At 41.4% G+C, this 26542-nt stretch overlaps 1 protein-coding gene and 1 pseudogene across 1 annotated transcript in view; one reads left to right on the plus strand and one right to left on the minus strand.

Moving 5' to 3' along the window:
- The first annotated feature begins 3786 nt into the window (after positions 1-3786).
- On the plus strand, positions 3787-4925 carry LOC114904642 (annotated as a pseudogene).
- Positions 4926-10517: 5592 nt separating this feature from the next.
- Positions 10518-26542, minus strand: part of CHP1 (calcineurin like EF-hand protein 1) — a 37305-nt gene continuing 21280 nt past the window's right edge. The window contains exons 4-7 of the mRNA XM_029239235.1: positions 25200-25327; positions 16839-16900; positions 12607-12729; positions 10518-12462 (exon numbers count right to left, since the gene is read on the minus strand). Coding sequence (XP_029095068.1) covers positions 12409-12462; positions 12607-12729; positions 16839-16900; positions 25200-25327 — 367 coding nt within the window. The 3' untranslated portion in view covers positions 10518-12408. The remainder of the gene's footprint in view (positions 12463-12606; positions 12730-16838; positions 16901-25199; positions 25328-26542) is intronic.

Here is a 26542-nt window from a genome sequence, read left to right on the forward strand (position 1 = left end):
AGGCATCCAGATTGGAAGAAATAAAACTGTTTTCCTTGGCAGATGACATGATCCTTTGTAGAAAGTCATAAGGAAAACACAGACACACACAGACACAGCAAAAACAAAACAAACTACTAGAACTTACATGTTTAGCAAGGTTGTAGGATACAAGATTAGTATACAAAAAATCAACTTTATACTCTATACTAATAACAAAAGTGAAATTAAGAAAACAACTGCGTTGGGGGACTTCCCTGGTGGTGCAGTGGATGGGACTCCACGCTCCCAATGCAGGGGGCCTGGGTTCGATCCCTGGTCACGGAACTAGATCCCAAATGCACGCTGCAACTAAAAGTTTGAATACCGCAACTAAGGAGCACTCCTGCCGCAACTAAGACCCAGCGCAACCAAATAAATAAATATTAAAAAAAAAACTGCATTCACAATAGCATCAAAAACGATAAATTCTTAGGAAAAATTTAATAAGTCCTTTGTAGATATTTAAGTCCTTTGCAGATATTCTTATGTGTATTCCTAAAAACAAAAACAAATACAAAGGGACTTCCCTGGTGGTGCAGCAGTTAAGAATCCGCCTGCCAAAAAAAAAAATTAAATAAATAAAAAATAAAAAAGAGTATCCGCCTGCCAATGCAGGGGACACGGGTTTGATGCCTTATCTGGGAAGATCCCACATGCCGCAGAGCAGCTAAGCCCGTGCACCACAACTACTGGGCCTGTGCTCTAGAGCCCACGAGCCACAACTACTGAGCCCGCGTGCCACAACTACTGAAGCCTGCAAACCTAGAGCCCGAGCTCTGCAACAAGAGAAGCCACCGCAATAAGCCTGTGTGCGGCAACGAAGAGTAGCCCCCGCTTGCCACAACTGGAGAAAGCCCGTGCACAACAACAAAGACCTCAACGCAGCCAAAAATAAATAAATAAATTTATTTAACAAAAAGCAAATACAAAACATTTTTTGTAAAAATACTGTTATAGCTACTTAGAGAACCTAGTAATCATATTATGAATTAACATGCAGGAATTCTAGATCATCTAGATAAACCTGTATTGTAATTTAGGAATTCTGCAAGATTGCTGACAGAAGTGTTCATTCAAGATTTTGCTTAAGCAATTCTAGCAACTAAGGGCTAGGGAATGCACTAGTTTGAGGAACATCCTGTTCCTCATTTGAACAGTTATAATTATTAGGAAATTCTTCCTTAGAATAAGCTGGAATCTATCAACCTATCACTTCCACTCGTTAATAAAACTGATATAATGCTTAGCATGTGTCAGGCACTCATTTAATCCTCACAGCAACCTATGATGTTGGTAGTGTTATCATTATCATCATAATCCCCATTTTACAGTTAAGGAAGAAGACACAGAAGAATTACCCAAGTTCGTGTGCCTGGTTAAGTGGTAATGCCAGGATCTGAACCCACCCAATCTGTTTCCAAAGTCCATGCTTTCAAACTCTACATTAAACCACCTAATTCTGTCCTCCGGAAAAAAACAAAATAGAGCCTTTCAAGGACAGGTCCTTAGTTGTATGAATAATATAGATACTAAATATTTTAATATAACTACTTTCTTTTCTCTAGATTAAAGCCTTAGTTCCTATACTTGCACAAGGTAGTAAGTTGCCCTGAACCCTTCACCATTTTGCTTCTTGGGGATACATCATTTTGACAATGTCCTTAAAAGATGATGGTCTTCAAATTTTTGATATCTTAAAATACACAGGTGTCTCTTGCTTGCCATCTCTTCTTTTTAGTTTAAATACAGGAATTTACATCTATCTTTGTTAAAAATAAAGGTTGTTGGAGAGTGAAATGATTAAAAGCATGGACTGTGCAGAGTTCCTGGGCTTGAATCCAGGTTCTACCACTAACTAGGTGTGACTTTGATCTCGGGAGAAAAAATCATATAGCTCCTCTGGGGCTTAATACCCTCACCTGTAAAATTGTGATAATAACTGTACCTGCCTCCTAAGGTTGCTGTGAGGATTAGAATTAATATTTGTCAAGCACACAAAACAGTGCCTTGCATATAGTAAATGCCACATAAATGTTAGCTATTATTGGGCTTCCCTGGTGGCGCAGTGGTTAAGAGTCTGCCTGCCAATGCAAGGGACATGGGTTCATAGCCCTGGCCTGGGAAGATCCCACATGCCTCAGAGCAGCTAAGCCCGTGCACCACAACTACTGAGCCTGAGCTCTAGAGCCTGCAAGCCACAACTACTGAGCCCACGTGCCACAACTGCGGAAGCCTGCGCACCTAGAGCCTGTGCTCCGCAGCAAGAGAAGCCACAACAATGAGAAGCCCGCGCACCACAACGAAGGGTAGCCCCCGCTCACCGCAACTAAAGAAAGCCTGTTCACAACAATGAAGACCCAACACAGCCAAAAATAAATAAAATTATTATTTTTTTAATATTAGCTATTATTGATTGAACGCAAACTATTAAGATAATTTAGCCTCTATTCTCCCATGGAGGGACTACTATTAACTATTTTTATGGCATTAGATGTTGAAAAGGACTGAATACTGACAGTAAATCCCTTGGCATGTCATGGAAGGTTTTCCTTAAGTCTGACACTGATCTTTTATTTTTTTAATTTTTATTTATTTTTATTTTTTATTTTTTGGCCACACTGCACAGCTGGCAGGATCTTAGTTCCCCTGACCAGTGATTGAACTCACACCCTCAGCAGTGAAAGTGTAGAGTCCTAACCACTGGACTGCCAGGGGATTCCCCCTGATTTTTTTTTTTTTCCCACTGATCTTTTATTTAAAGTTATATTGAGGGACTTCCCTGGTGGTCCAGAGGTTAAGAATCCGCCTTCCCATGCAGGGGACTCAGGTTCAATCCCTGGTGGGGGACCTAAGATCCCACGTGCTGTGGGGCAACTAAGCCCTTGGGCCACACACAGCTAGAGAGCCTGCGTTCTGCAGCTACAGAGCCCACGCACTCTGGAGCCGGCTGCCACAACTAGAGAGAAGCCAGCGCGCCGCAACAAAAAAAGATCCCGCATGCCACAGCTAAAACCTGACCCAGCCAAAGATTAAAATAAATAAATAAATAAATAGTTATACTGAGGTATAATTCAAATGTCATACAATTCATCCATTTGATATGTACCATTCAATGGTTTTTAGTATAGTCACAAAATTATATATCCATCAACACGATTTTAGAACATTTCATTAATACAAAAAAAGAAACCTCACACCCCTTAGCTATCAGTCCCTAATCTCCCATTCCTCCAGGCCCTGGAATCATACAGTATTTGTCCTTTTGTGATGGGCTTCTTTTACTTAGCATAATATCCTTAGGGTTCATTCATGTTGTAGCATGGGTCAAAATTTCCTTCCATTTTAAGGCTGAATGATATATCACTGTATGTATATACCACATTTTGGTTTTCCATTCATGTGTCAGCGGACGTTTAGGTTGCTTCCACCTTTGGCTCTTGTGAACAGTGCTGCTATGAACATAGGTATACAAATACCTCTTTAAGACCCTACTCTCCCAGACCAGCTGAGGCAGCAGCCAGAGCATGCCCTCTCCCGCCTGCCCACCCTCCGCTGCCCTCCACTCGCCCCGGGGTCTCTTTCGCCCTTCCTCCTCCTCCTCCTCCTCTCCCTCCCCTCCCCCTCCCCCCCCCCCCCCCCCCTCCCCCCCCCACCCCCCCGCTCCGGAGGGGCCCCCTTGCCTTCCCGCCAGCCCCTATTGTTCCGCCCCAGCCTCCCGCCCTTCCCCTTCCCGCCGGCTCCTTTTTTCCCCTCAGTCGTCTCGCGCCTGCAATTTTTGGCTTTCACCCCCACCAGTGACCAAAGACTTGACCACTCAGAGTCCAGCTCCTCAGAACACTGCTCGACATGGACACCGGTGTGAATGAAAGTGGATTAAATGTCACTCTCACCATCTGGCTACTTATGCATGGAAAGGAAGTTGGCAGTATCATCGGGAAAGAAAGGAGAATCAGTTAGGAAGATGCGCGAGGAGAGTGGTGTACATATCAACATCTCAGGAGGGAATTGTCCTGAGAGGATTATCACTTTGGCTGGGCCCACTAATGCCATCTTCAAAGCCTTTGTTATGATCATTGACAAACTGGAAGAGGACATCAGCAGCTCTATGACCAGTAGCACAGCTGCCAGTAGAGCCCCAGTCACCCTGAGGCTGGTGGCCCCTGCTGGTCAATGTAGCTCTCATTGGGAAAGGTGGTTGCAAGATCAAGGAAATAGGAGACAGTACAGGGGCTCAGGTCCAGGTGGCAGGGGATATGCTCCCCAGCTCGAATGAACAGGCCATCACTCTTGCTGGCATTCCGCAATCCATCACTGAGGGTGTGAAAGAGATCTGCGTGGTCATGTTGGAGACTCTCTCCCAGTCCCCCCCACCAAAGGGTGTGACTATCCCATACTGTCCCAAGCCTCCAATTCTCCGGTCATCTTTGCAGGTGGTCAGGACAGGTACAGCACAGACAGGGACAGTGTGAGCTCCCCACACCACCCCGTCCATGTGCCTCAACGCTGACCTAGAGGGACTGCCTCTAGAGGCCTATACCATTCAAGGACAGTATGCCATTCCACAGCCAGATTTGACCAAGCTGCTCCAGTTGGCAATGCAACAGTCTCATTTTCCCATGACACATGGCAACACCGGATTCAGTGGTTTGGATGCATCTGCTCACACTACTTTTCATGAACTCACAGTTCCCAATGATTTGATTGGCTGCATAATCGGGCGTCAAGGCGCCAAAATCAATGAGATCCGTCAGATATCTGGGGTGCAGATCAAAATTGCGAACCCAGTGGAAGGATCTACTGATAAGCAGGTTACCATCACTGGATCTGCTGCCAGCATTAGCCTGGCTCAATGTCTAATAAATGTCAGGCTTTCCTCAGAGACAGGTGGCATGAAGAGCATCTAGAACAATGCAGTTTCATCCATAATCCCTTTCTACTGTTCATCACTACCCATGATCCATCTGAGTACAGTCAGCGATTCCAGGTTTTAAATAGTTTGTAAATTTTCAGTTTCTATACACTTTATCATCTACTTGTGATTTTTTAATTAAAGCATTTAAATTCCTTTCTCTGTTCAGCTGCTAATGCTGAGATCCATATTTAGTTTTATAAGCTTCTCCTTGTTTTGTGTTTTTTTGTCTCATGAACTTTTTGTCTGTTTGTCACGGAAATGTGAGTGGAATATTAATACATTTCAGTTTAGTTCTGTAATGTCAGGAATTTTTCAAAAAAAGTTAAAAGATGGACTGGAGCTTTTTCTTTGTGAATAGAAACCGGACGCTACAGTGGTTAAAAAAAAAAAAGGACCCTGCTTTCAATTCTTTTGGGTGTATACCCAAAAGTGGGATTTCTGGATCATATGGTAATTCTATTTTTAATATTTTGAGGAACAGCCGTACTGTTTTCCACAGTGGCTCTACCATCTTACATTCCCAGCAACAGTGCCCAAGGGTTGCATAATTGGGTTGTCTTTTTATTGTTGAGATGTAATTTATATAATGTGGGTACAAGTCCCTTAACAGGATATGATTTTCAAGTATTTTCTCCCACTCTATAGATTATCTTTTCACTTTCTTGAACAACAAAAGTTAAAATATTTTTTTCATGCCACGTGGCATGTGGGATCTTTGTTCTCTGACCACAGATTGAACCCATGCCCCCTGCAGTGGAAGTGCAGAGTCTTAACCACTGGACTGCCAGGGAAGTCCCAAAAGTTTTAAATTTTGATGATGTCCAGTTTACCTATTTTTTATTTTGTTGATTGTGCTTTTGGTATCATATTTAAGAAACCACTGCCTAACCCAAGGTCATGAAGATTTATGCCTATGTTTTCTTCTATAAGTTTTGTAACTTTAGCTCTTACCTAGTCTTTCATACATTTTTAAAGTCATTTGATTTTTTGTTGTTGTTGTTTGCATATGGTGTGAGGTAGGGGTCCGACTTCATTCGTTTGCATAAGGATATCCAATTGCCCCAGTTGTATCGAAAGACTACTGTTTCCCCCACCAGTTTGCTTTGGCATCCTTGTCAAAGATCAGCTGACCACAAATGTGAGGATTTATTTCTAGACTCATGATTCTAGTCCATTGCTCTATGGACTAGAGCATGAGGCAGTCTATCCTCATGCCTTGATTACTGTAGCTTTGTAGTAAGTAAATTTTGAAATTGGGAAGTGTGATTCCAATTCTGTCCCTCTTTTTCAAGACTGCTGATACTGATCTTTTAGATTTTTGGTGTATGGTTATTCAGCTACCATCCTCAAATACATCAACTGTAATCCAACACAATTTTCTCCATCTTAATCTTATGAATACTATGAGAGACCCAGTCATATGTTTTGCTGAAAACAACACTCTAGGGGACTTCCCTGGTGGCGCAGTGGTTAAGAATCTGCCTGCCAAGGCAGGGGACACGGGTTCGAGCCCTGGTCCAGGAAGATCCCACATGCCATGGAGCAACTAAGCCCATGTGCCACAACTACTGAGCTGGTGCTCTAGAGCCCGTGAGCCACAACTACTGAGCCTGTGTGCCACAACTACTGAAGCCTGTGTGCCTAGAGCCTGTGCTCTGCAACAAGAGAAGCCACTGCAATGAGAAGCCTGCGCACCGCAAGGAAGAGTAGCCCCCGCTTGCCGCAACTAGAGAAAGCCCGCGCACACCAACGAAGACCCAACGCAGCCAAAAATAACTAAATGAATAAATAAATTTTAAAAAAGCAACACTCAACACTCTGCCTATTTCACCGACTGACACACAAATTTAATAAAACTTTGAAATAAGTGAGAGGAATTTTGCCTACTTAATTCTTTGCCAAAAACATCAGCATCCTGGTGATCATCAAATCCTTTTCCTTGTCTTCACAACCATGTAGTGACTTATTCTAAAATTCTGCTGGGGAATAATGTCAAACAAATGAGTGGATCATTTCTGAAATTTGCCCTTTTCCCCTTTTGCAAACTTTGCTAGTATCTGCCTCTTTCTGTTCTCTAACCATCTCGCAATATCTATGATGTCTCTGTGACTACGAAGCTACCAGCATTGCCCCTAATTTCATGGGCACAGAGGAGGAGCTCACAGAATGCAGAATCATGTTTTACAAACACGGATTGTATGCTATCTCAGGTTTGTGATTCGGCTCCACATCTGCCAGGAGGACGTAGGAGGCAGCACAAAATCATTTAAAGTACAGCATGTGCATTCTGCTAAAGTTGAAAGTTTTTATACAGAGATTGAGTCTGTTCTGAGAAGATGTTTCATCAGATAAATGAGGGTCTCTATGGCAGCCTTCTCCCCACAGAGACATCCTGCAGAGGATAATTTAATAACAGCTAGAAATCTACTATACCCAAGTTGACAGAGAAAAGATAACACCTACCCCCAAGAAATATAGTGTCATAGAGAATAATGCTTTTTCTCTCCACAGCCCATAAGATTGTTTGCAGATATGTCTCTAAGCCATGCCACCACTTGAAGTCACCATCAACCATTGCTTTTTACAAAATGATAAGAAAAAAGATGTAGAAAAGGAAAAGGAAAAACCAGGCAGGAATTACTGAGATCGACCAGGACAAATAGTATTGAGTTACACAGATCTAGGTGCAGCCTGAATTACATGTAATAACATTTAATTTTTTAGTATTATCAACGATGTTTCACCTAAGTAAACTTCTATTTTATTGAAGCTTAAACTTATAAGCACCAGCACATTTTAGACCTTTTCTTGATGACTTGAGGTCTTTTCTATAAACACATGTTGTTGAAATGCCTTCAGGTTTAATGAACTGCTTAGGATTATCTGGTCTACACTAGAATGTCTACTGAGTTACTTGGTTTTTCATATTGTCTCCTCCTTTGTCAGCTGCCCTTCTTGGTTATCAGCATACCAGTTTCTAGTAGTGCCTGTTAATTTAACTACTTCCAATTTGTTATGGGCTGGATGACCATATCACAAGGTTTATTAGAATTTATCAGATTTATTTCTAAAGAATATCTGTGTGTGTGTGTGTGTGTGTGTGTGTGTGTGTGTTTTAGGGAATACGAGATTTTCTTGTGAATAAAACACAAACTCTGGTTAATGGTGCTTGATATCTACTGTGGTAGCCCAGAGACCTTCTTTGATCAATTCTTATTTCTCCAGCCACATTCCGGTACAAGATGTAACAATTCACCTACCTGCTTCAGTTCTTGAATAGACTGCAAAGGGTGGTGGGAAGTGTCAGGACCATGCCTCCAAACAAACAGCCTTGCTAGTTTTGATGAGAGATCAGAATCTAGTGCTTAGAGACTTAAGAGCTTAAAGAAGAAAACTGAGTCTTGGCATCTCAAGACCATGTCCTTGATCAGCTTATACATTAGGTAAAGATGTCAGGCCAGTTACTTACTTCAAAAGCACTGAGTCCTAACCACCGGACCGCCAGGGAATTCCCTACTTACTCCATCTTAAAAGACACGAGACTCTTCATTGCTATCTGCTCCCTCTCAGACCTGTGAGGAAACAGCCTGCAGTACCTCACAAACTTACCAGATAAATCTCTCATCACTGCTTGGCATAGAGGAAAAGAAAATGAAAATCTCGAAGCTGGAGTTTCTATTAAGCTAGATGTTAAAAGGTCTGTACTGGCAAATCAGCCATCTTCAGGTTTTGTTTTTGTTTTTTTTTTTGCAGTACGCAGGCCTCTCACTGTTGTGCCCTCTCCCGTTGCAGAGCACAGCCTCCTAATGCGCAGGCTCAGTGGCCATGGCTCACCGGCCCAGCCGCTCCGCGGCATGTGGGATCTTCCCGGACGGGGGCATGAACCCGTGTCCCCTGCATTGAGGGGCAGACTCTCAACCACTGCGCCACCAGGGAAGCCCAGCCATCTTCAATTTGAATCACTAGTTGACTCAAATTCTCAGCCAAAGGAATGTGAATTTAGGGAATTTCAGTCCAGTAATGATGACTTCCTTCCAAGCAATTCTGCTTTCAGTGTTTGGGGAACAGGATAAACACCTGGCTTGTAGCTTAAGAAATGCAGTTTGTAAAGACAGTCCTCCATGAGGCGTCTCTACAGTAAATACCTGCTCTAAATCCCAATCAAGACAATCTATTCTAATAGTGTTCTAAATACAAAATTTGACAGGATTCTATAATCAATTTGAAAAAATAGGTGACCATGAAGAACATTCTAAAAAGAATACTGAAGGTAAAAGAGAGTAATTTGATTGCTTCCGGCATTCTCTTGAAGCCTATCAAAAGCTGTAAGTAAATGCCTAAAGTTTGCTCTAGTAATCCCACTCCCACAATATTTTTTCAAAGAAAAAAGAAAGTTATATGCAAAAAGGCATTCATTGTACCATTATTTTATAACATAAAATTGGAAACAATGAGCAAATAAAGTAATGGGACTTCCCTGGTGGTCCAATGGTTAAGACTCTGTGCTTGCACCGCAGGGGGACGTGGGTTTGATCTCTGGTCAGGGAAGATCCCACATGCCACGTAAGGTAATGGTTAAGTAAATATTACATCAAGTTGGTAAAATATTATGTAACTGTTGATACAAACAAGGAAGAACAGTTAACGTGGGGAAATATTACAATATGTTAATTTCTAAAAGCTGTTATCATCTCATGTTATGTTTCATTTACTTTAGAAATATGTAATGCATGGGTAGACCAGAAGGGAGCAAGGGAAATAAAATTAGTTAAGGGGATTGTCTTCAAACTGCAGGTAATGTTGTAATGTTCTTAAAATTTTCTTTTTACAGTATCAATGAATGTTTTATTTTAGTCACAGACTGGTATACCTATGGCCATGGTCAGTAACATTAAGCTTCCTCCAAAACTGACGGCATGGTCATTCCATCTATTTGTCACTTTCTCCAAATCCTAAAATTACACTCAAAATGAAGCAAAGCTGAAACAGTGCAAGTCATTTTGAATGGACTTTTGAGGCAGAGGGACCGGAAAAGAAGAGGGTATCGTGTTAGAATTTATAGGATGACTCTAGCTATTACTCTTTTGAGTCTTGTGGCGTGACACTAAACCTTAAAATAAGAAGAGGTACTCATACCCTACATAGCAGACTGAAACGTGAAGATGTGAAAAGCCATGTAACAATAGCTGGGTACAATATGTCATTGAGACTGTACGTACATGAGGGGGTAGACAACTTATTAACAAGCAATAGACAGATACCCTATTTTAGACCTCTTCTACATTTAAGGAGTCAGAGAGTCAAGAACAGAAATGGAATCCTACCTGGAGCAAGTCGGCAGTGGCTAAGGCTGTCAAAGTGTTAGTGTTGGCCCCTAAATGAACGCTCCCACCTGTTATGTCCAGGCAGCAGCAGATATAAAAGCCGATAGAATCTCATGTCATGTTCCAATTACGTTCAAATAAAGGCATTTGATAGCACAGACATAAACCCGAGTGAGACATACTGTGATTTCAAACTTGAAGAAGGGGACTGAGTTATGTAAAATTCTTGTAAAACAAAGGGACAAATATCACCCAAGTTATTTTGTTTTAACCACAAGTATTTATTGATGGATCAAAGAATACAATTTTAATGAAACAATAAGGCACAACTGTGGATTAAAACAGATTGCTATACAGCCAAAAGGAGCAAAAAGCCGTAATCTTAGGAACTTTAAATATGCAGGTCAAGGAGCCTCTGAAGTACCTCTCTAACAGACCAGTGTCAGACAATTCTTCCCTTTTATACAATTCCTATATTACATCACTTGATCACAAAGTAAGACTGATACTTCACCAAGAATTCCTCAGTCATTTATACTTGAGTCATCCAGCCTGGCCACTCTTTCTTCTCCACTCTTCCTAATCCCTTTGCAGTGTTTTTTTGTTTTTTTTTTTTAAGTAATTTCCTTCCTAAAGTATTGTGTATACATCTTGGATAGCCTTCCAAAGCAAGGAAACAGCAAGCAAGCAATGAGTCAGAGAAAGTCAGCCAAGGACAGATATGGATGAAGAGACTCATAAAGACAGATGTTAGGATAATAACAGCCTTATTCAATGAGGTCTATACTAAGCTGACTTGGTTCATGCAAAAGCCTATTATGCCACCTCAGGTCGTGCCACCAGTGCCAGAGCCCTTGTTCCTAAGGGATTAGCAGTGGTCTAAGAGAGGAGCTAGGATGTCATTGTAACCAGGCAGCTAATGATACGATACATTCAATGCTTTGGACCTGTATTAGGAGCTGACTATGGCTTCCAGCAGTAACATGTGCCAGGTGTAAAATTCATAGAGAATTTTGTGTAAAACCTCAAGACACTGAGGACAATCTTTAAATCTTGTGGACTGGGATAAGTTAGGCACTTATCTTTCTACTTGGAAATGTGAAGAGAAAAACATTCCAGGGCACACAGCACTGAGGCATAAACCATGCTGCAGAGGTGGGAACACTTTTAGGGTGCCCAGTCTCCTTGTTCAAGCAGCCATGAGAAACACCCCTGACAAGCATATTGTCAGAGTGGCTATTCTGGTGGTGACAGGATCCTCAAACTAAGCAAGCCTGCAGGCATATGGCTAATTTGTGGAGAGTCAACACTGTACTGACAGGAGCAGCCACGTAGGTATGTATGTTGAGAATCTGAGGCCAGAGGTAGAGCGACCTGGGCAAGCCACCCAGAAGACTTGTCTCCATAACCCTTATCTTTCAAGAACATCTCCAACCAACAGCCCTTTGGTGACGGAGCAGAGGGGACCAAGAGATGGTCAAGACATTCTTCTGAGAGAAGTATTGACCGAAAAGCTCCTGAAGAGGCAACATCCCAAAGACCTATTTAAGAGTAAAAGTAGATTAAAAACCGCCAGACCACTGAACTATACTGCCAAGTCAGAAATACATTTAACAGGCATAGCTTGGGGTGCCAAGTAGAACAGAGGGGACTGAAGCTTAATAAAAAGCAGGGACACTGAAAGATTAAGTGAATGGTAGATTGGGTGAAAGAGAAGTAGGAAGCAAAGGACGTATAAAAAAGGATGAAGGAGCATGCCAGACCCAAGCTGGGGGGAAGGCAGCATGGCTACGGTCCACATCCAGTCAAAGAGCTTTGCTGGCTGGTTCTTGGCATGAATCCCTCTCACTTCTCAGACTGGATGGACACGTGGCACTCAGCAGCAGAACAGGGGGAGATGCTATTTAGAAATGGAGATATCCAGCGAATGATACTGAACAGAATTAGACGGGGTGTACCATTCTGTAATGCCCTGTTTATACACCAAAGGCAGGTTTGTGTTGATGGAACATATTTGGGGTTGTCATGCAACAGCAGTAGTACTTTGGGAGAAGGGGAATGATGGGATGGAGGTGGGGCTGGTGTACAGGAGGACTTTCAAGTTCCAGTTCTTAAATACTAGAAAGCAAGGAACAGTTTGGTCTCAGTCCTTTAGTGAAGAAATCGGATGCTCATTTTCTGTTCTACGTCCACCTTCTCCAAAACCTGTTAAAAAAAACAAAACCCAACGACAGGTATGAAGGTCACAACAGGAGATACTGTCTCAAGCTCTTATGTGAATAATGTTTTTCTCCCTCCCTCCTGTGTAGCAGGATTTAACTTCTTCAAACCAAGAGGTAAGTGACTGACCTTAACAAATTCTGTGAAAGATATGGCGCTGTCCCCATCCTGATCAGCCTCCTGGATGGTCCTGTCTGCGATGCTGCCCAGCTGCTCGTCTGAGATATTCACTCCAACCATCATGCGTAGCACCTGCAGGACCAACAGCCAGGAATTACTGGAGACTTGGGGGTGAGCAGGACTCTTTTACTAAAATTAAAGGTAAAAGCCACCCTCACCCTCTTTTCCTTTGATGTCCTCAAATATAACAGCCAAAAAGCTGAAACCCTTATCTTCTCACCTAGGCCATTCTAGACAATGATGTGAGCAGAACTCTCTGGCAAGGTCACTGAATAGGAAGGCAAAGCCTCACTTCAGGGAGAGTCCTTTGCATTTTGGTCCTCCCCATTCTTCCTGCCCGGAACGTAGATGTGATGCTTAGTGGTACAGCAGCCATCCTGGGACCGTGAGGTGAAAGTCAAATGTGCTATGGATGCCAGAGCAAGAAGAAGCCTGGCTCCTGGACATCATTTAGGTATTGTACCAACCTGGACAATCTATCCCCAGGCTTCTTGTTGCATGAGGCAAACTAGTCCCTTATAGGTTTAAGTCAGTTTGGTATGGCTTTCTGGAATCTCACCCGAATGCAGTCCTCTTTGAGGCAGTGCATTAGCCCAGATATTCCTAAAGTATGGTCAAGAAACATAAAGATCCTTGAAGAGTTAAATACTAAATCCCCCCTTTTAGAAAAATGACAAGCACATTTAAAGGGTTGCAAGAACTGTGGAAAAAAAGAGAATTAAACACTGTTTCTCCAAATTTGTTCTCATATGTAACAAAGAGATCGCCTGCTCCCCACTTATTCTGCTAACATCTTTAGGGTGTGAATATACATTGAAAACTGCTACCTTAAGCAAAACAAGCAACTCTAATGACATGGCTCTTAGACACTATGAAATGGGGGACAGGGTGCTTTTATGATGCCTTGCGTTGCCCTAGTTAACCACCTCTGTCTTCAACAGGTTAAGAGCTGAGCTTTACCCCAGGAAAGCAAGGCCTTCTAGCCCAGCTGTTCACAGGACTCCCTTTCCCCTATTCCTTTACATCCTTCCCCAATCTCCTGAAATAGATTTTTAAAAGTATATTATAGGATTTTCTGAAAAGAAAAAAAGAGCTGAAATATTGATCTGTATCAAGACTGTTCCCCCCACCCCCGACCCACAAATCAATTCTTGAAAATCGGAAGTTGTACATTTGGGTAGAAGTGTATACAAATTGAAGGATAAATAAAAAGTGGCAATGCTAACAAAAATATTAAACAGCCAAGCCATTTGCCATCTTCCCTGACTGTGTGTGGCCAACTGGACAAATCCATCCTCAAATAGCAGCTTCTTCAGGTCCCAGTCTAATTATTCTCTGAAGTGTTTTATTTTTAGGATTATAGAACTAATTGTGCATGTGTGCTGTGTGTATACAGTGGGGTGGGGACAGGAGTGGTGGTGTCTTAAAAATCACTCATCCAGTCTGTCAATGAGGACATAAAGGTCCAAAAGTGCCTGGACACACCACAGGTCCCAACAGCCACTGGCCCGAGCCGCCTGCCCGGGCCTCCACACCTGGCCAATGCTCTTTCCACCTCTCCATGGTGTCACTTTTGGTTCCACTCAGAAGTTTATTAGCAAATGGAACTTTTATTATTACTATTTTTTTAATGCATGGTGAGGTTTTTTTTTATATACCCTTTATCGGTTTAAGAAAGCTCCCGTCTCTATTTTTCTAAGACTTTAAAAAAAAATCATGAATTGGTGGGGGTGATAAATTGGGAGATTGGGATTGACATATACACAGTACTATATATAAAACAGATAACTAATAAGGACCTACTGTACAGCACAGGGAACTCTAGTCAATACTCCGTAATGACCTATACGGGAAAAGAGTCTAAAAAAGAGTGGGCCTATGTGTATGTATAACTGATTCACTTTGCTGTACAGCAGAAACTAACAAAACATTGTAAATCAACTGTACTCAATAAAAATTTAAAAACTCAGGATGCAAGGGACGCGGGTTCGTGCCCCGGTCCGGGAAGATCCCACATGCCGCGGAGCAGCTGGGCCCGTGAGCCATGGCCACTGAGCCTGCGTGTCTGGAGCCTGTGCTCCGCAATGGGAGAGCCCACAACAGTGAGAGACCCGCGTACCGCAAAAAAAAAAAAAAAAAAAAAAAAGTCAACATTGCTACCTTAAAAAAAAATCATGAATGGAAGATGAATTTTATTAAAATTCTATGGAAAAGACCATTCAACTTTTCTTCTTTAATCTGCTAACGTGGAGAAATACTATTGATTGGTTTTCTAATTTGAATTCTTTGAATTCCTGGTATAAAGCCACTTGGCTATAATAGAGTATCCTTTTTATATATTGCTGGATTCGCCGTATTAATATTTTGTTCTGTATTTTTACATCTATGTGAGTGAAGGAGACTGCACTGTAATTTTCTTACAGTCTTTACAAGGTTTCCATGTCCAAGTTATGCTGGCCTCATAAAATGAGTATAGCAACTATCTTTATTGAAGTATAATTGATATACAGTAAAATGTACACATTTAAAATGTACAATCTGATAAGTTCTGACATATGTTCACACTTGTAAAACCATCACCCCGATCAAGATAATAAACATATCCATCACCCCCGAAAGTTCAACCAGAATTTTTTTTTTTTTGCGGTACACGGGCCTCTCACTGCCGTGGTCTCTCCCGCCACGGAGCACAGGCTCTGGATGCGCAGGCTCAGGGGCCATGGCTCACGGACCCCACTGCTCCGCGGCATGTGGGATCTTCCCGGACCAGGGCACGAACCCGTGTCCCCTGTATCGGCAGGCGGACTCTCAACCACTGCGCCAACAGGGAAGCCCCCAGATGTAGCAATTTTAAATAAAGTAAATTCTTCTTACTGAAGAAACATGTCCCCGGGGCTTCCCTGGTGGCGCAATGCTTAAGAATCTGCCTGAAAATGCAGGGGACACAGGTTCCAGCCCTGGTCCGGGAAGATCCCACATGCTGTGGAGCAGCTGAGCCCGTGTGCCACAACTACTGAAGCCCGCGCACCAAGAGCCCGTGCTCCGCAACAAGAGAAGCCACCGCAGTGAGAAGCCCATGTACCGCAACGAAGAGTAGCCCCTGCTCGCCACAACTGGAGAAAGCCCGCGCACAGCAACAAAGACCCAACACAGCCAAAAATAAATAAATAAATTTATTTTAAAAAAAAAAGAAAGATGTCCCCAATTCAAAAGCAAAGGTCACGATCATTGACCTGCAGACTGTTTTGGTTTTTACTCAGACACAGAAATGTAGGAGTACCCTGGGTTGGTCCTTAACCTCAACTTAGAAGACTTCTCAAGGCAATGAGTTCAGACTTACTTCAGGGTGAGTAGAAACCACTTTACTTTTTAGTTTTATCTTGAAATAGAGAAATCTCCCCATGGAAATTCCTGAATGTGTTAGCCCCCTAGGGTCCTCAAGATTCATAAATATTTTTTTAAATACCTTTAATTAATTAACTTATTTATTTATTTATTGCCACACCGCGCAGCATGCAGGATCTTAGTTCCTTGATGAGGAATCGAACCTGTGTTCCTGCAGTGGAAGCGTGGATTCTTAACTACTGGACCGCCAGAAGTCCCTCAAGATTCATAAATATTAAAAAAAGAAAAGAAAAAAAGGAGAATTTTCTCCCTACCTAAACTTGTATTTAGGGAAGGGGGAGCAGGGAGAAAGAGAACGGCAATGCTAATAGGATGAAATGCCAGTCACTGCTATTAGAACAGGGAATTATCTAGGGGGAGCAACAAAGGCGAGTGAGTAGTGGCTCAGCTACACTGTCCCAGAAGCAGTTCCTTGACTCTTACATCAGGCCTAAGGACACACAAAACAGCAGCATTTACCTTCGTGTCATCAGAATTACCAATAAGCTGACAATAAATGAACTATCTGATCTAAATCATCTCACATATTTTAGTGCCAGTCTGCACTTAAATGACATTTAGTTAGCTTTTAAATAGTGGAGACATCTGTGAGAACTCAAGGAGCCATTTCAAGTTTCCCCAGGTCATCTGCTCTGCTTTATATCTAGGACAGGACTCTGCATACAGCAGGTGTTAAATAAATGCTTACTCAAGGAAAGAACAATTCCTGCCCACAAGAATAAGCCGGCAGGGCCCAAACACAAGTTATTCGTGTGCATGGGAACTCTCCCACATACCTGTAACAGCTCATCACGGGAGATCTTGTCATCTTTATCCAAGTCATACAGTCGAAAAGCAACTGGTAGGAAAAAACAAGAATTTAGTGGAAATTCAAGTGTTTTGCCCCTTCTCAAGGAACTAAATATATAAAGGACACCTGACAGAAAACTGACAATGAATTAATAGTTTTTCCAAGAGCAACTGCAATTACTTGTAGAGCTTTTAAAGACATTGTAACATTTAAGAAACCGGGATGCATCTCATAATTGATGGCATCCTAGCTTGGATGAAGTATGGCCCCTTTATTGCACAAACCAATAATGTAATAAGTCGAATGTCCTTTTTCTTAACTTAGAATGTTTAAAAAAAAATCCAAAACCCGTAAGTGGCTCTGTCAGTTAGGCCATCTCACACAGCCCAAGTCTACCGTGCACCGCACTCAGGGGGAGCCAACAATAGGAGCCACAGAGGCAACCAAACAGCTGACTACACAAAGTATTACTCTGGAAAAATGACCACTTCGGCAAATTCATGTCAAATTTCAAATAATCCTCAACTACTTGGGAATCCTGAAGGTAAAGAACTTCAGTGTCAAATAGAAATGCCAAGAATTTGATGGTGTCCTGGCCTTCTCATGCTTCTCCCTCTTTAACAATAGGTAAGTCTTGTTAGAAACTAGGATATCTGAGAGAGAGAATTCAGAAGAGCAAAAATCATTCAGACAGTGCCATTTTCCTGAAGCACCACCAAGTGAAAAGTATGGTAACACTGGATGATTTTTTGGCACTGTGACAAATCACACTGAGGAAGTGACTACCTTACACTTATAGCCGAATATACTGTGGTTTTGAGGCTTTGAATCATTTCAAGTATGCCAGTAAGATTTTTGGTTTTCAGTAGGTACTGCCAATATTAAAAGGCCCAAATCCAGCTTTAGAGTTATTAAGATATACAGATTTAGATCTCGTCCTTGGAACCCACGGCCTAGTAGAGGAAAGCAACACACACTATGCACTTTAATACAGTCCAAGTGTTATCATACATATGAAATACCAGGGAACAAAGCATATAGCAGATGTGCCTTTCTGGTTCAAGCAACATTTGAACAAGGTCTTGAAAGACAAACAGAAATCTGATGAAGGGTGGCATTCCAGGCAGAACTAATACTAGGTACAAGGGCAAGAGAACATGGATGAATATCTAAAAGTTTAAACATCACTCCTTGCCTCCACCAAAAGAAAAAAAAGGTGGGGGGGGGCGTGCTGAGTTCACTAAAAGTCTAAGTAAAACTTTTAGAAAAATCTAATTTACTTTTTGTAAGGCACAATATTAAAACTCTGGAAGGGGGAGTAACTAGGAGAGACTTTCTCTGATGTTTGTCTGTTTTCTTTAATTTGGTTAGTTGAGTAACTATCAAATTTGAGACTTTATATGCTTAGGAGGTTTGGATTCCAAGGGGAAGGAGACAAGGATCATAAGTGTTCCTAAAGGAATGTGTGTTTAATATATTCCCAATTTGAAAAAGAATAGGTATATGTATATGTATAACTGAATCACTTTGATGTACACCTGTACACTAACACAACATTGTAAATCAGCTACAGTCCAATATAAAATAAAACAGATGAATGGAAAAAAAATATATATATTCCCCAAACTAAACACACATACACACACACACACACACTCTCTCTCTCTTCTGCATATGCTGTCATCTTTCTAAAATACCATAAAATGTGTTATTTACTAAAGATTTTGCAATGGAAATCTGTTTGCTATATAACCCATAAATATCTGTTTCTGAATTTCTTAATTGGGGGGTAACTGTAATAAACACTTACATCCCTTTCTGCCAAAGTATTTACAGAAAGCTGAAAAGCTAATTTTTGAAACCTAACTGCAATGGACTGAATGTTTGTATCTCCCCCAGAATTCCTATGTTGGAACCATAACTTATCCACAATGTGCTATTAGGAGGTGGAATCTTTGGGAAGTAATTAGGGTTAGATTAGGTCATGAGGGTGAGGCCCTCATGATAGGATTAATGCCCTTATAAAAAGAGGAGACAGGAGATCTCCTTATCCTTCTCTCTTTCTGTTTCCACCTCCCTCCCAACGTGAGAATACAGCAAGAAGAAGACTGTGAACCAGAAGGGGGGCCCTCACCAAGAACCCGACCATGTTGGCACCCTGATCTCAGAGTCCAGTCTCCAGAACTGTGAGAAATGTCTGCTTAAGTCACCCAGTCTATGGTATCCTGTTATAGCAGCCTGAGCAGACTAAGACACCAGCAGAGCCATCACACGATAGGGTCTTTTAGAAAAAACTACAGCAACAGTAGTTATTTCTTAACTGACTTGGATTCCTGTCACTCAGCTCTGGTCCTGAACCAGTAGAACCAGCATTTTCCCCGAGATAATGAATGGTCAAATGCCAAATGACTGAGCCATTCTGTTAGCTTCTCTCTCTTTCCTCTCCTCCTCTCCCTTTCCCCCCATTCTTAATCCAGGAGACTTGGACTCTCCTGTCTCCAGAGCTGTCATCTCTCATCTCCAGTCCCAGGGCTTTAAATGCCATCTAATGTTGATGACTCCCAAATGTGCATCTCCAGCTTGGACCCCTCCTCTGAGCTCCTGCTGTTGACGGCAGAGCAATACAGTACAGTGGTTAAGACTCTAACTCTGCCGAGTCCTGTCTGACCGCTTACTAGCTATGTCTACGTGAGCAAGTTACTTAATCTCTCTGTGCCTCAGTTGCCCAAGAGGTGCAAAATGAGAGTAACAGAATCCACCTCATAGGGTTGTGAGGACTGAATGAGTTAGTACACAAAAGGCACTTTAAACAGTGCCTGGCACACAGGAAGAGCTCAATCAGTGTCATCTACCCGCCGTCACCTCTCTGCCCTCCTCTCCTACCACTCACTTCTTTCTTGATAATGCTGCTTTGTTCTCTGAACACCAAGCACTCATTTCTACCCAAGGACCTTTACACCAGTTGTCCCCTCTGCCTAGAGCACTCTTCTGCTATTCTTGGCATGATTGGCTCATTCTTAGGGTTTCAACTCCTCAGAGAGGTTTCCCTGACCGCTCATTCTAAAGCAGTGACACCCTCCCCCATCACTCTCTCATCTTACCTTATTCATTTCCTTCACAGAGCTTGCCACGATCATAAATCCTGTTTATTCGTTTGTCTTTTTCCATATAGTCTATCTCCCTTATTACATTGTAAGATCTCTGAAAGCAAAGACCTTATCTGATTTATGCACCATTGTATCCTGGGCCTAAAATAGTGCCTGGCATACAGGAGTTGCTCAAACATTTGCTTAATGAAAGACCAAATGAATGATCTCAGTCAAACCTTTACATTTTAATCACGGTTACTTCCTTAAAAAAAACCCAAAACACTATAGTGAAATAAACATAAAATTTAAGTGTACAGTTGAGTACTTTCACACTGTTGTGTAACCATCACCACCATCCATCTCCAGAACTTCTTCATCTTCCCCAGTTGAAATTCTGACCGATTAATAACTCCCCATGTCCCCCTGCCTCTAGGCCCTGGCAACTTTCTATGAAGTTGACTACTCTAGGAACCTCATTAGAGGAGGAATCAAATAATATTCACCCTTTTGTGTCTGGCTTATTGTTATTTAGCATAAGTAAATTTTTCTATGTTGTAGCATGTGACAGAATTTCCTTTTTTAAGGCCGAATAATATTTCACTGTATGTATATACCACATTTTGTGTATCCTTTCATGTTGACAGACACTTGGGTTGCTCCCACCTTTTGGCTGTTGTGAATAATGCTGCTCAGTTTCTTCTTGGCTACTCTCCCAAACTCCACATCACCAATATTCCTCATCGTCCAGATAAAATATCTTCATGCAGACTCATTTCCCACATTACTCATTATGTGTTATAAAAAACGTAAACTATTTAAGAGGACAATCAGAACATCAAAAAGGAAGCTTACCATGCCCTGGAGCATTCTAAGATGGGTTGTACCTTCCACATCAGACTTTATAACCTCACTGACCTGAAGAGGAGAACAATAAGGAAACCATTCCTGGGAGACAAACAGAGCAGTAGTACTATGTGTGCTTGGGCCTGTGCCTACATAGGTACAGTTCAGCCTTGCTGATTGTCCTTGACATTCTTTCACTGTGGCATAAAAAAGAAGTAGGACAAAGCATGCTCTCAGAGTCCCTGAAGAGACTATTCTCTGAGGAAGATGGACTATAAACAAATTTGCCTTAGTGGCAAATGTGTTGCTAGGTGTACGATGTTCAGTTGCTCTCAGTCTACAACAAGAAGTGCCGCCTTACTGCTTCCACAGCTCTGCGGGAAATTCAGAGAAAACCAAAATACAGACAGAGAAGAAGGCATCCAGGACTCCTCTGTAGCTCTGGTTTCACTGGTCTACTTACATGAATGTGATCCTAACATATAGGATGCAACAGAATTCAAATTCATGTCCAGCTTCCTACAAAAGTTGATCTGAAAGCCAAGACTAAAGTAATGGTAAAAATCATGCATGACTTGCACAGCACTTACTATTCTATCTCACCCTAAAGTCTGCCATTTCGGTGGCATTCAGGCCTTCTTTCTTCCTAAAAGAAGCTCATCCATGGCTTCAGGGGGCATTCTGTCTCTCTGCCTCTGTCTTTCTTTCCCCACTGTCAGATATGAATAGGGAAGCGCATAGCCCAGCTGCCACTGAAAGCCACCATGTGACCATGAGGAGCCACGCCTTTGGATGAAACAGACCCGAAGGATGGCAGAGCAGAGCACTAGGAAAAACCTGGGTCCTTGACAACACAATCAACCCTGACGCTTGCCCCACCTCACTCGTTAAGTGAGATAATACATCTCCTTACTGTTGAAGTCAGCTGAGTCAGCTGAAGGCATCCTCACTGATACTCTAAGTAACTACCAAATCCCCTAATGTTACCTGGAATATTTTCTTTAGGGTCAATGTGAATTAACGAATTTGCTTATCCATTCACTCATTGATGAACACTTGGGTTACTTTCTTGTTTTAGCTATTGTGAATAATGCCACCATGAACGTGGGTGTACAAATATCTCCTCAAGACTTCGCATATACCCTTCACCCCAGCCTCTCCTGATGGTAGCATCTTGCATAACTTATAATACACCATCAAAACCAGGAAACTGACGGAGGTACAATCCACAGAGTTTATTCGGATTTCACCATGTGTGTATGCGCATGTGTGTGCAGTTCTATGCAATTTTATCACCTATGTAGTTTCATGTAACCACCACCACATTCAAGATACAGAGCTGCTCCATAGCCACAGGGCTCTAATGTCACATCCTGTTATTTAGTGTATAATAAAGAAACACCTTTATTACTGTATCACAAAGTTGTTTTGACATTTTGTTCATTGTATTTCAATATAATTGGTTTCCTTTATAATCCTATGTATTTCATTTTATGCATTCACAAACATTCCGAGATGGGATCGACAGGATTCACCAGACTGCCAAGGGAATTCGTGACTTGAAAAAAGTAGAGCCCAGGCTGTAGAGGGAATTCAGGTAACAGGTCTGTGTTATACCTGATAACCTTTAAAGCCTCCTCTAATCCTGGATTAGAAAAGCAAGCATAGTTTCGTAGAGCACAGAATGTTGTCTTTTTTTATAAATTTATTTATTTATTTTTGGCTGCCTTGGGTCTTCGTTGCTGCGCACAGGCTTTCTCTAGTTGTGGCGAGCAGGGGCTACTCTTCGTTGCAGTGTGCGGGCTCTAGGCGCACAGGATCAGTAGTTCTGGTGCACAGGCTTAGTTGCTCTGCGGCATGTGGGATCCTCCCAGACCAGGGCTCAAACCCGTGTCCTCTGCATTAGCAGGTGGATTCTTAACCACTGCGCCACCAGGGAAGTCCCTAGCACACAATGTTTCTTAGCTGTCTTCTTAACCGACTCACTGGATTCACAGATGCTCCCCCTCCCCTCTGCAAATCGTTCTAGCTGATATGGCAGCACACTGCATAGTTGTAGCCAATGGGCGACTCTGGAGTGTCTACTCCACCTGCTGAGTTGGATGCTTACCGAGAGTCAGGTGTGTCAACTGTCCTAGAACTGTGCTATTTGTACTTTTCATAAAGCTACATAATTTTATAAGAAACGAAATGTGACAATAAAGTTATTTTTAAATGAATATTAGATTGACTGCTTTTGAAAGGCTCACTATTAAGGCACTGAAGAAAAAAAACCCCACCAAACTGTTGCTAAAGTATGTGTGGCAGGACAACTGCAAAAGATCAAGGAAAAAATGTTAACAGCAGGAAGATTCTATTCTCAGAATGCTTTATAAGTACCTTTAAGTTCTGTTTCCACTGAAAAGAAACTGCAACTAGAAACCTTAGACTATACATTATAGATGTGTTCTACACAAAAATGTCACACACCTCCCATCAACAGAACTTTACCAAAACAAAACAAAACAACTCTTGGTCCTACATCTAAAGACTGGCCAGTGAATGTGTTTTTAAATAATATAAGGTAAATTAAAATGTTAAACCATGTATCCTTTTCTATGATTCTATGCTTTAGCTGACTTTTTCAATTACTGATCAACTCCTGGTCTGACAACATTTTAAATGAGAAAATTTCTACTACATTAATGCCAGCATCAGGCAAACATGTAATAAATATATACTAAAGCTCATAAAACATTAAGACACAAGGCTTTATCTCAAACAGTATTTAGTCTTGAAAGAAGAAAGTGAAATTCACTAATAAACATAAAGTATCCAATAAATTTGAGAACAATTCATTAGAATTCTATTTTCTTTTATATTTAGTTTTCTTTGTACTTAAATTTTCCACTCTTCATTAAGGTATATGATATTGTGGTAAAGAAAAGCAGTGTTTTATTATTTTGGTTCAAAAATCTTCCCTGTCTTATAGAACAAAACTTATTTTAGTACTTCTCAAACTCTTTACCTGAAATACAGAGGAGTGAACTCACACTCCTATAAGCAAGGGAGATCTGTGGATATGGCCCAAGCGCTACAAATTAAAAGTTTAAGTTTCATGCACTATCTTTCAAATGTATGTAAATTTGGCATTATATTCTATAGTTTATCTATATTTGTTTCAATATTAAAAAGCCTTTTAATTTTTCTTTAAATCATTCAGTAAAAACTTGATGGGCATAAATTAATTAATTAAAAAACAAAAACAAAAAAACTTGATGGGCCCCATTTATTCTGTGGCTTCATAGACTTCACTGTGCACCCAAGCAAGAGAAGCTAGGGCTCAATCAATTCAATACAATTTCTTTTCTTTTCTTTTCTTTTTTTTGGCTGCGCCATGTGGAATACGGAATCTTAGTTCCCTGACCAGGGATCAAACCCATGCCCCCTGCAGTGGAAACGCAGAGTCTTAACCACTGGACCACCAGGGAAGTCCCCAGTTCAATACAATTTCAGTTTCAACTTGTGTTGAATGAAAAGAGAAATTTAAATTTAATTTCTTGGAGAAGTATTGTAAGGGATTAGGCAATATCATACATGAACCAACAAAGGGCAGAGGGAAATTAACAAATATCCAAGGAAAGGCGGCAAGAGGCATGGAGACAAAAATTAAGTCTTGCACTAACCTAGCTGTCCACCCCTACTTAAGTCATACCCCAGTATCTATCAAATTCTAAGGTGGGATGGGTCTTTCTCACTGTTGTCACTCTAGCACTTATCACAGTACCTGGCACACAGGATATATTAGCAGCTAACTCTTATTGCCTTCAAACCTTCCTGTTTGAAACCCCTTAATATCTCATTTTACAGAAAAGGAAACTGAGGCCCAAAGATTTTAAGTAACTTGCCCAAAGACACAGGGCCAAAAAGTGGCAGAGCTGGGATTCAAATCCAGCCAGTTGGGACTTCCCTGGTGGCACAGTGGTTAAGAATCCACCTGCCAATGCAGGGGACACGGATTCGATCCCTGGTCTGGGAAGATCCCACACGCTGTGGAGCAACTAAGCCCGTGTGCCACAGCTACTAAGCCTGCGCTCTAGAGCCCGTGTGCCACAACTACTGCAGCCTGTGCACCTAGAGCCCATGCTCCACAACAAGAGAATCCACTGCAATGAGAAGCCCGTGCACCGCAACAAAGAGTAGATCCTGCTCGCCGCAACTAGAGAAAGCCGGTGCATGGCAATGAAGACCCAACGCAGCCAAAAATAAATAGATAAATTAATTAATTAAATCAAATCCAGCCAGTTTAGCTCCAGGGTCTGAGCTCTTAACCACTATGTTAGAATAAATGCTTGTTCAGTGAATGAATGAGTAAATAAATGATTTGTGAGAAATGAAAAGCAAATATTTTAAGCCAGAAGACTTTATCTCCTTACAGTGCAGTTTGTTGCTTCGGCTGTTGAGTGGTTCTGGTCCATTCACATCTTTGCTCTTTTCATTATCCTCAATGGGTCGGAAATGAGCCAAGGTCCTCATGAATCCACGGAAGTTTACCTGGTCCTCTCTGATCAGGAAAGATAACAAAAAGAACATCTTGTCAGTCAAGGCAAGGTGATTATTTCTTATGAATTCAATACATTAACAGGTTTAGCTAGAGTGGTCTGAAGGTCCATTTAATGAGGTCTCTTTCCATACACATGGTACTTTAGGGCTCATAAAATATCTTCAGTTAAGTCTTGCCACAAGCTTGTGAGGTTTCATTCTTACTTTACAAATTATTAACCAGACTTAGAGAGGTAACAGGACTTACCAGAGTCAGTTACCTATTGTATTTACTTCTCTTTTCCCAAAGAGGATTTTAAGTAGCAGCAGGGCTGTGCTATCAGACAAGCCAGAACTTGAACTCACTGGCTTCAGACTCCGCAGCAAACAGCAAGTTAAGTCATTTCAACCCAGTGTCTCCCTAACCACCTCTCATGTCTCCCCTGCAGTCACACGTACCTAGTGATATTTTAACGTTAAGGCATATTATGTAAAAGCTGCTTTTGAAATAAAGTTTTAGTTATAGAAGCAATAAATACATTTTTGGAAATTTGATAAAAAGAAAAGAGAAAAATACCACTTCTAGTTCTACCAATCAATCACAATCATTGTTAATATATCTCCCAGTAATTTTTCTATGTTTTTTGGATAATTGTGAACATACTGCATAATTTTGTAGCTTGCTTTTTTTAAACTTTTAGGCATGTCTACAATCAGTATAAACACTTTGAAACATTTAAACCATCTGCATAATAATTGTGTGGCTGTATCATGATTTTATTATTCCCTCATAATTGGATAGATATTTTCCTCATAATGTTTTGAAAGACCTTTGTGTATAAAGCTTTTTGGGTACTTAAGATTAGAGAAAATCTTTTTCTCACACCACAGGCTAATCAGTAACCCTATAAGAAATAATTCTAAAACTTGAATGAATAAAGAATGTTTTTAATATTAAAAGAGAATGTCCCATGTGACATAGCTATTTATCTAAGGCAGTCATGGAAAGAACAGGTTGCCTGGTTCCTGTGGCTACCTAAAAATACATCCGAGTCTTTGCTCCCATTGAATAGATGTGGTATGTCGGGTCTCCTAAGTGCCAGCAAACACAGAGATCAGAGACCTTGTAAAGGTAGAGTTCAAAGGCTAGCTTGTGAGCCGCTTGTACTCAAAGGAATGACCTTTTACTCTTTAAGGTAGCTATACTGCTAATGGAGCGTTATCTCTAAAAAATGTG

Source organism: Monodon monoceros, unplaced genomic scaffold (assembly GCF_005190385.1).
Source record: "Monodon monoceros isolate NGI ecotype Baffin Bay Population unplaced genomic scaffold, NGI_Narwhal_1 Super_Scaffold_21, whole genome shotgun sequence".
NCBI lineage: Eukaryota > Metazoa > Chordata > Mammalia > Artiodactyla > Monodontidae > Monodon > Monodon monoceros.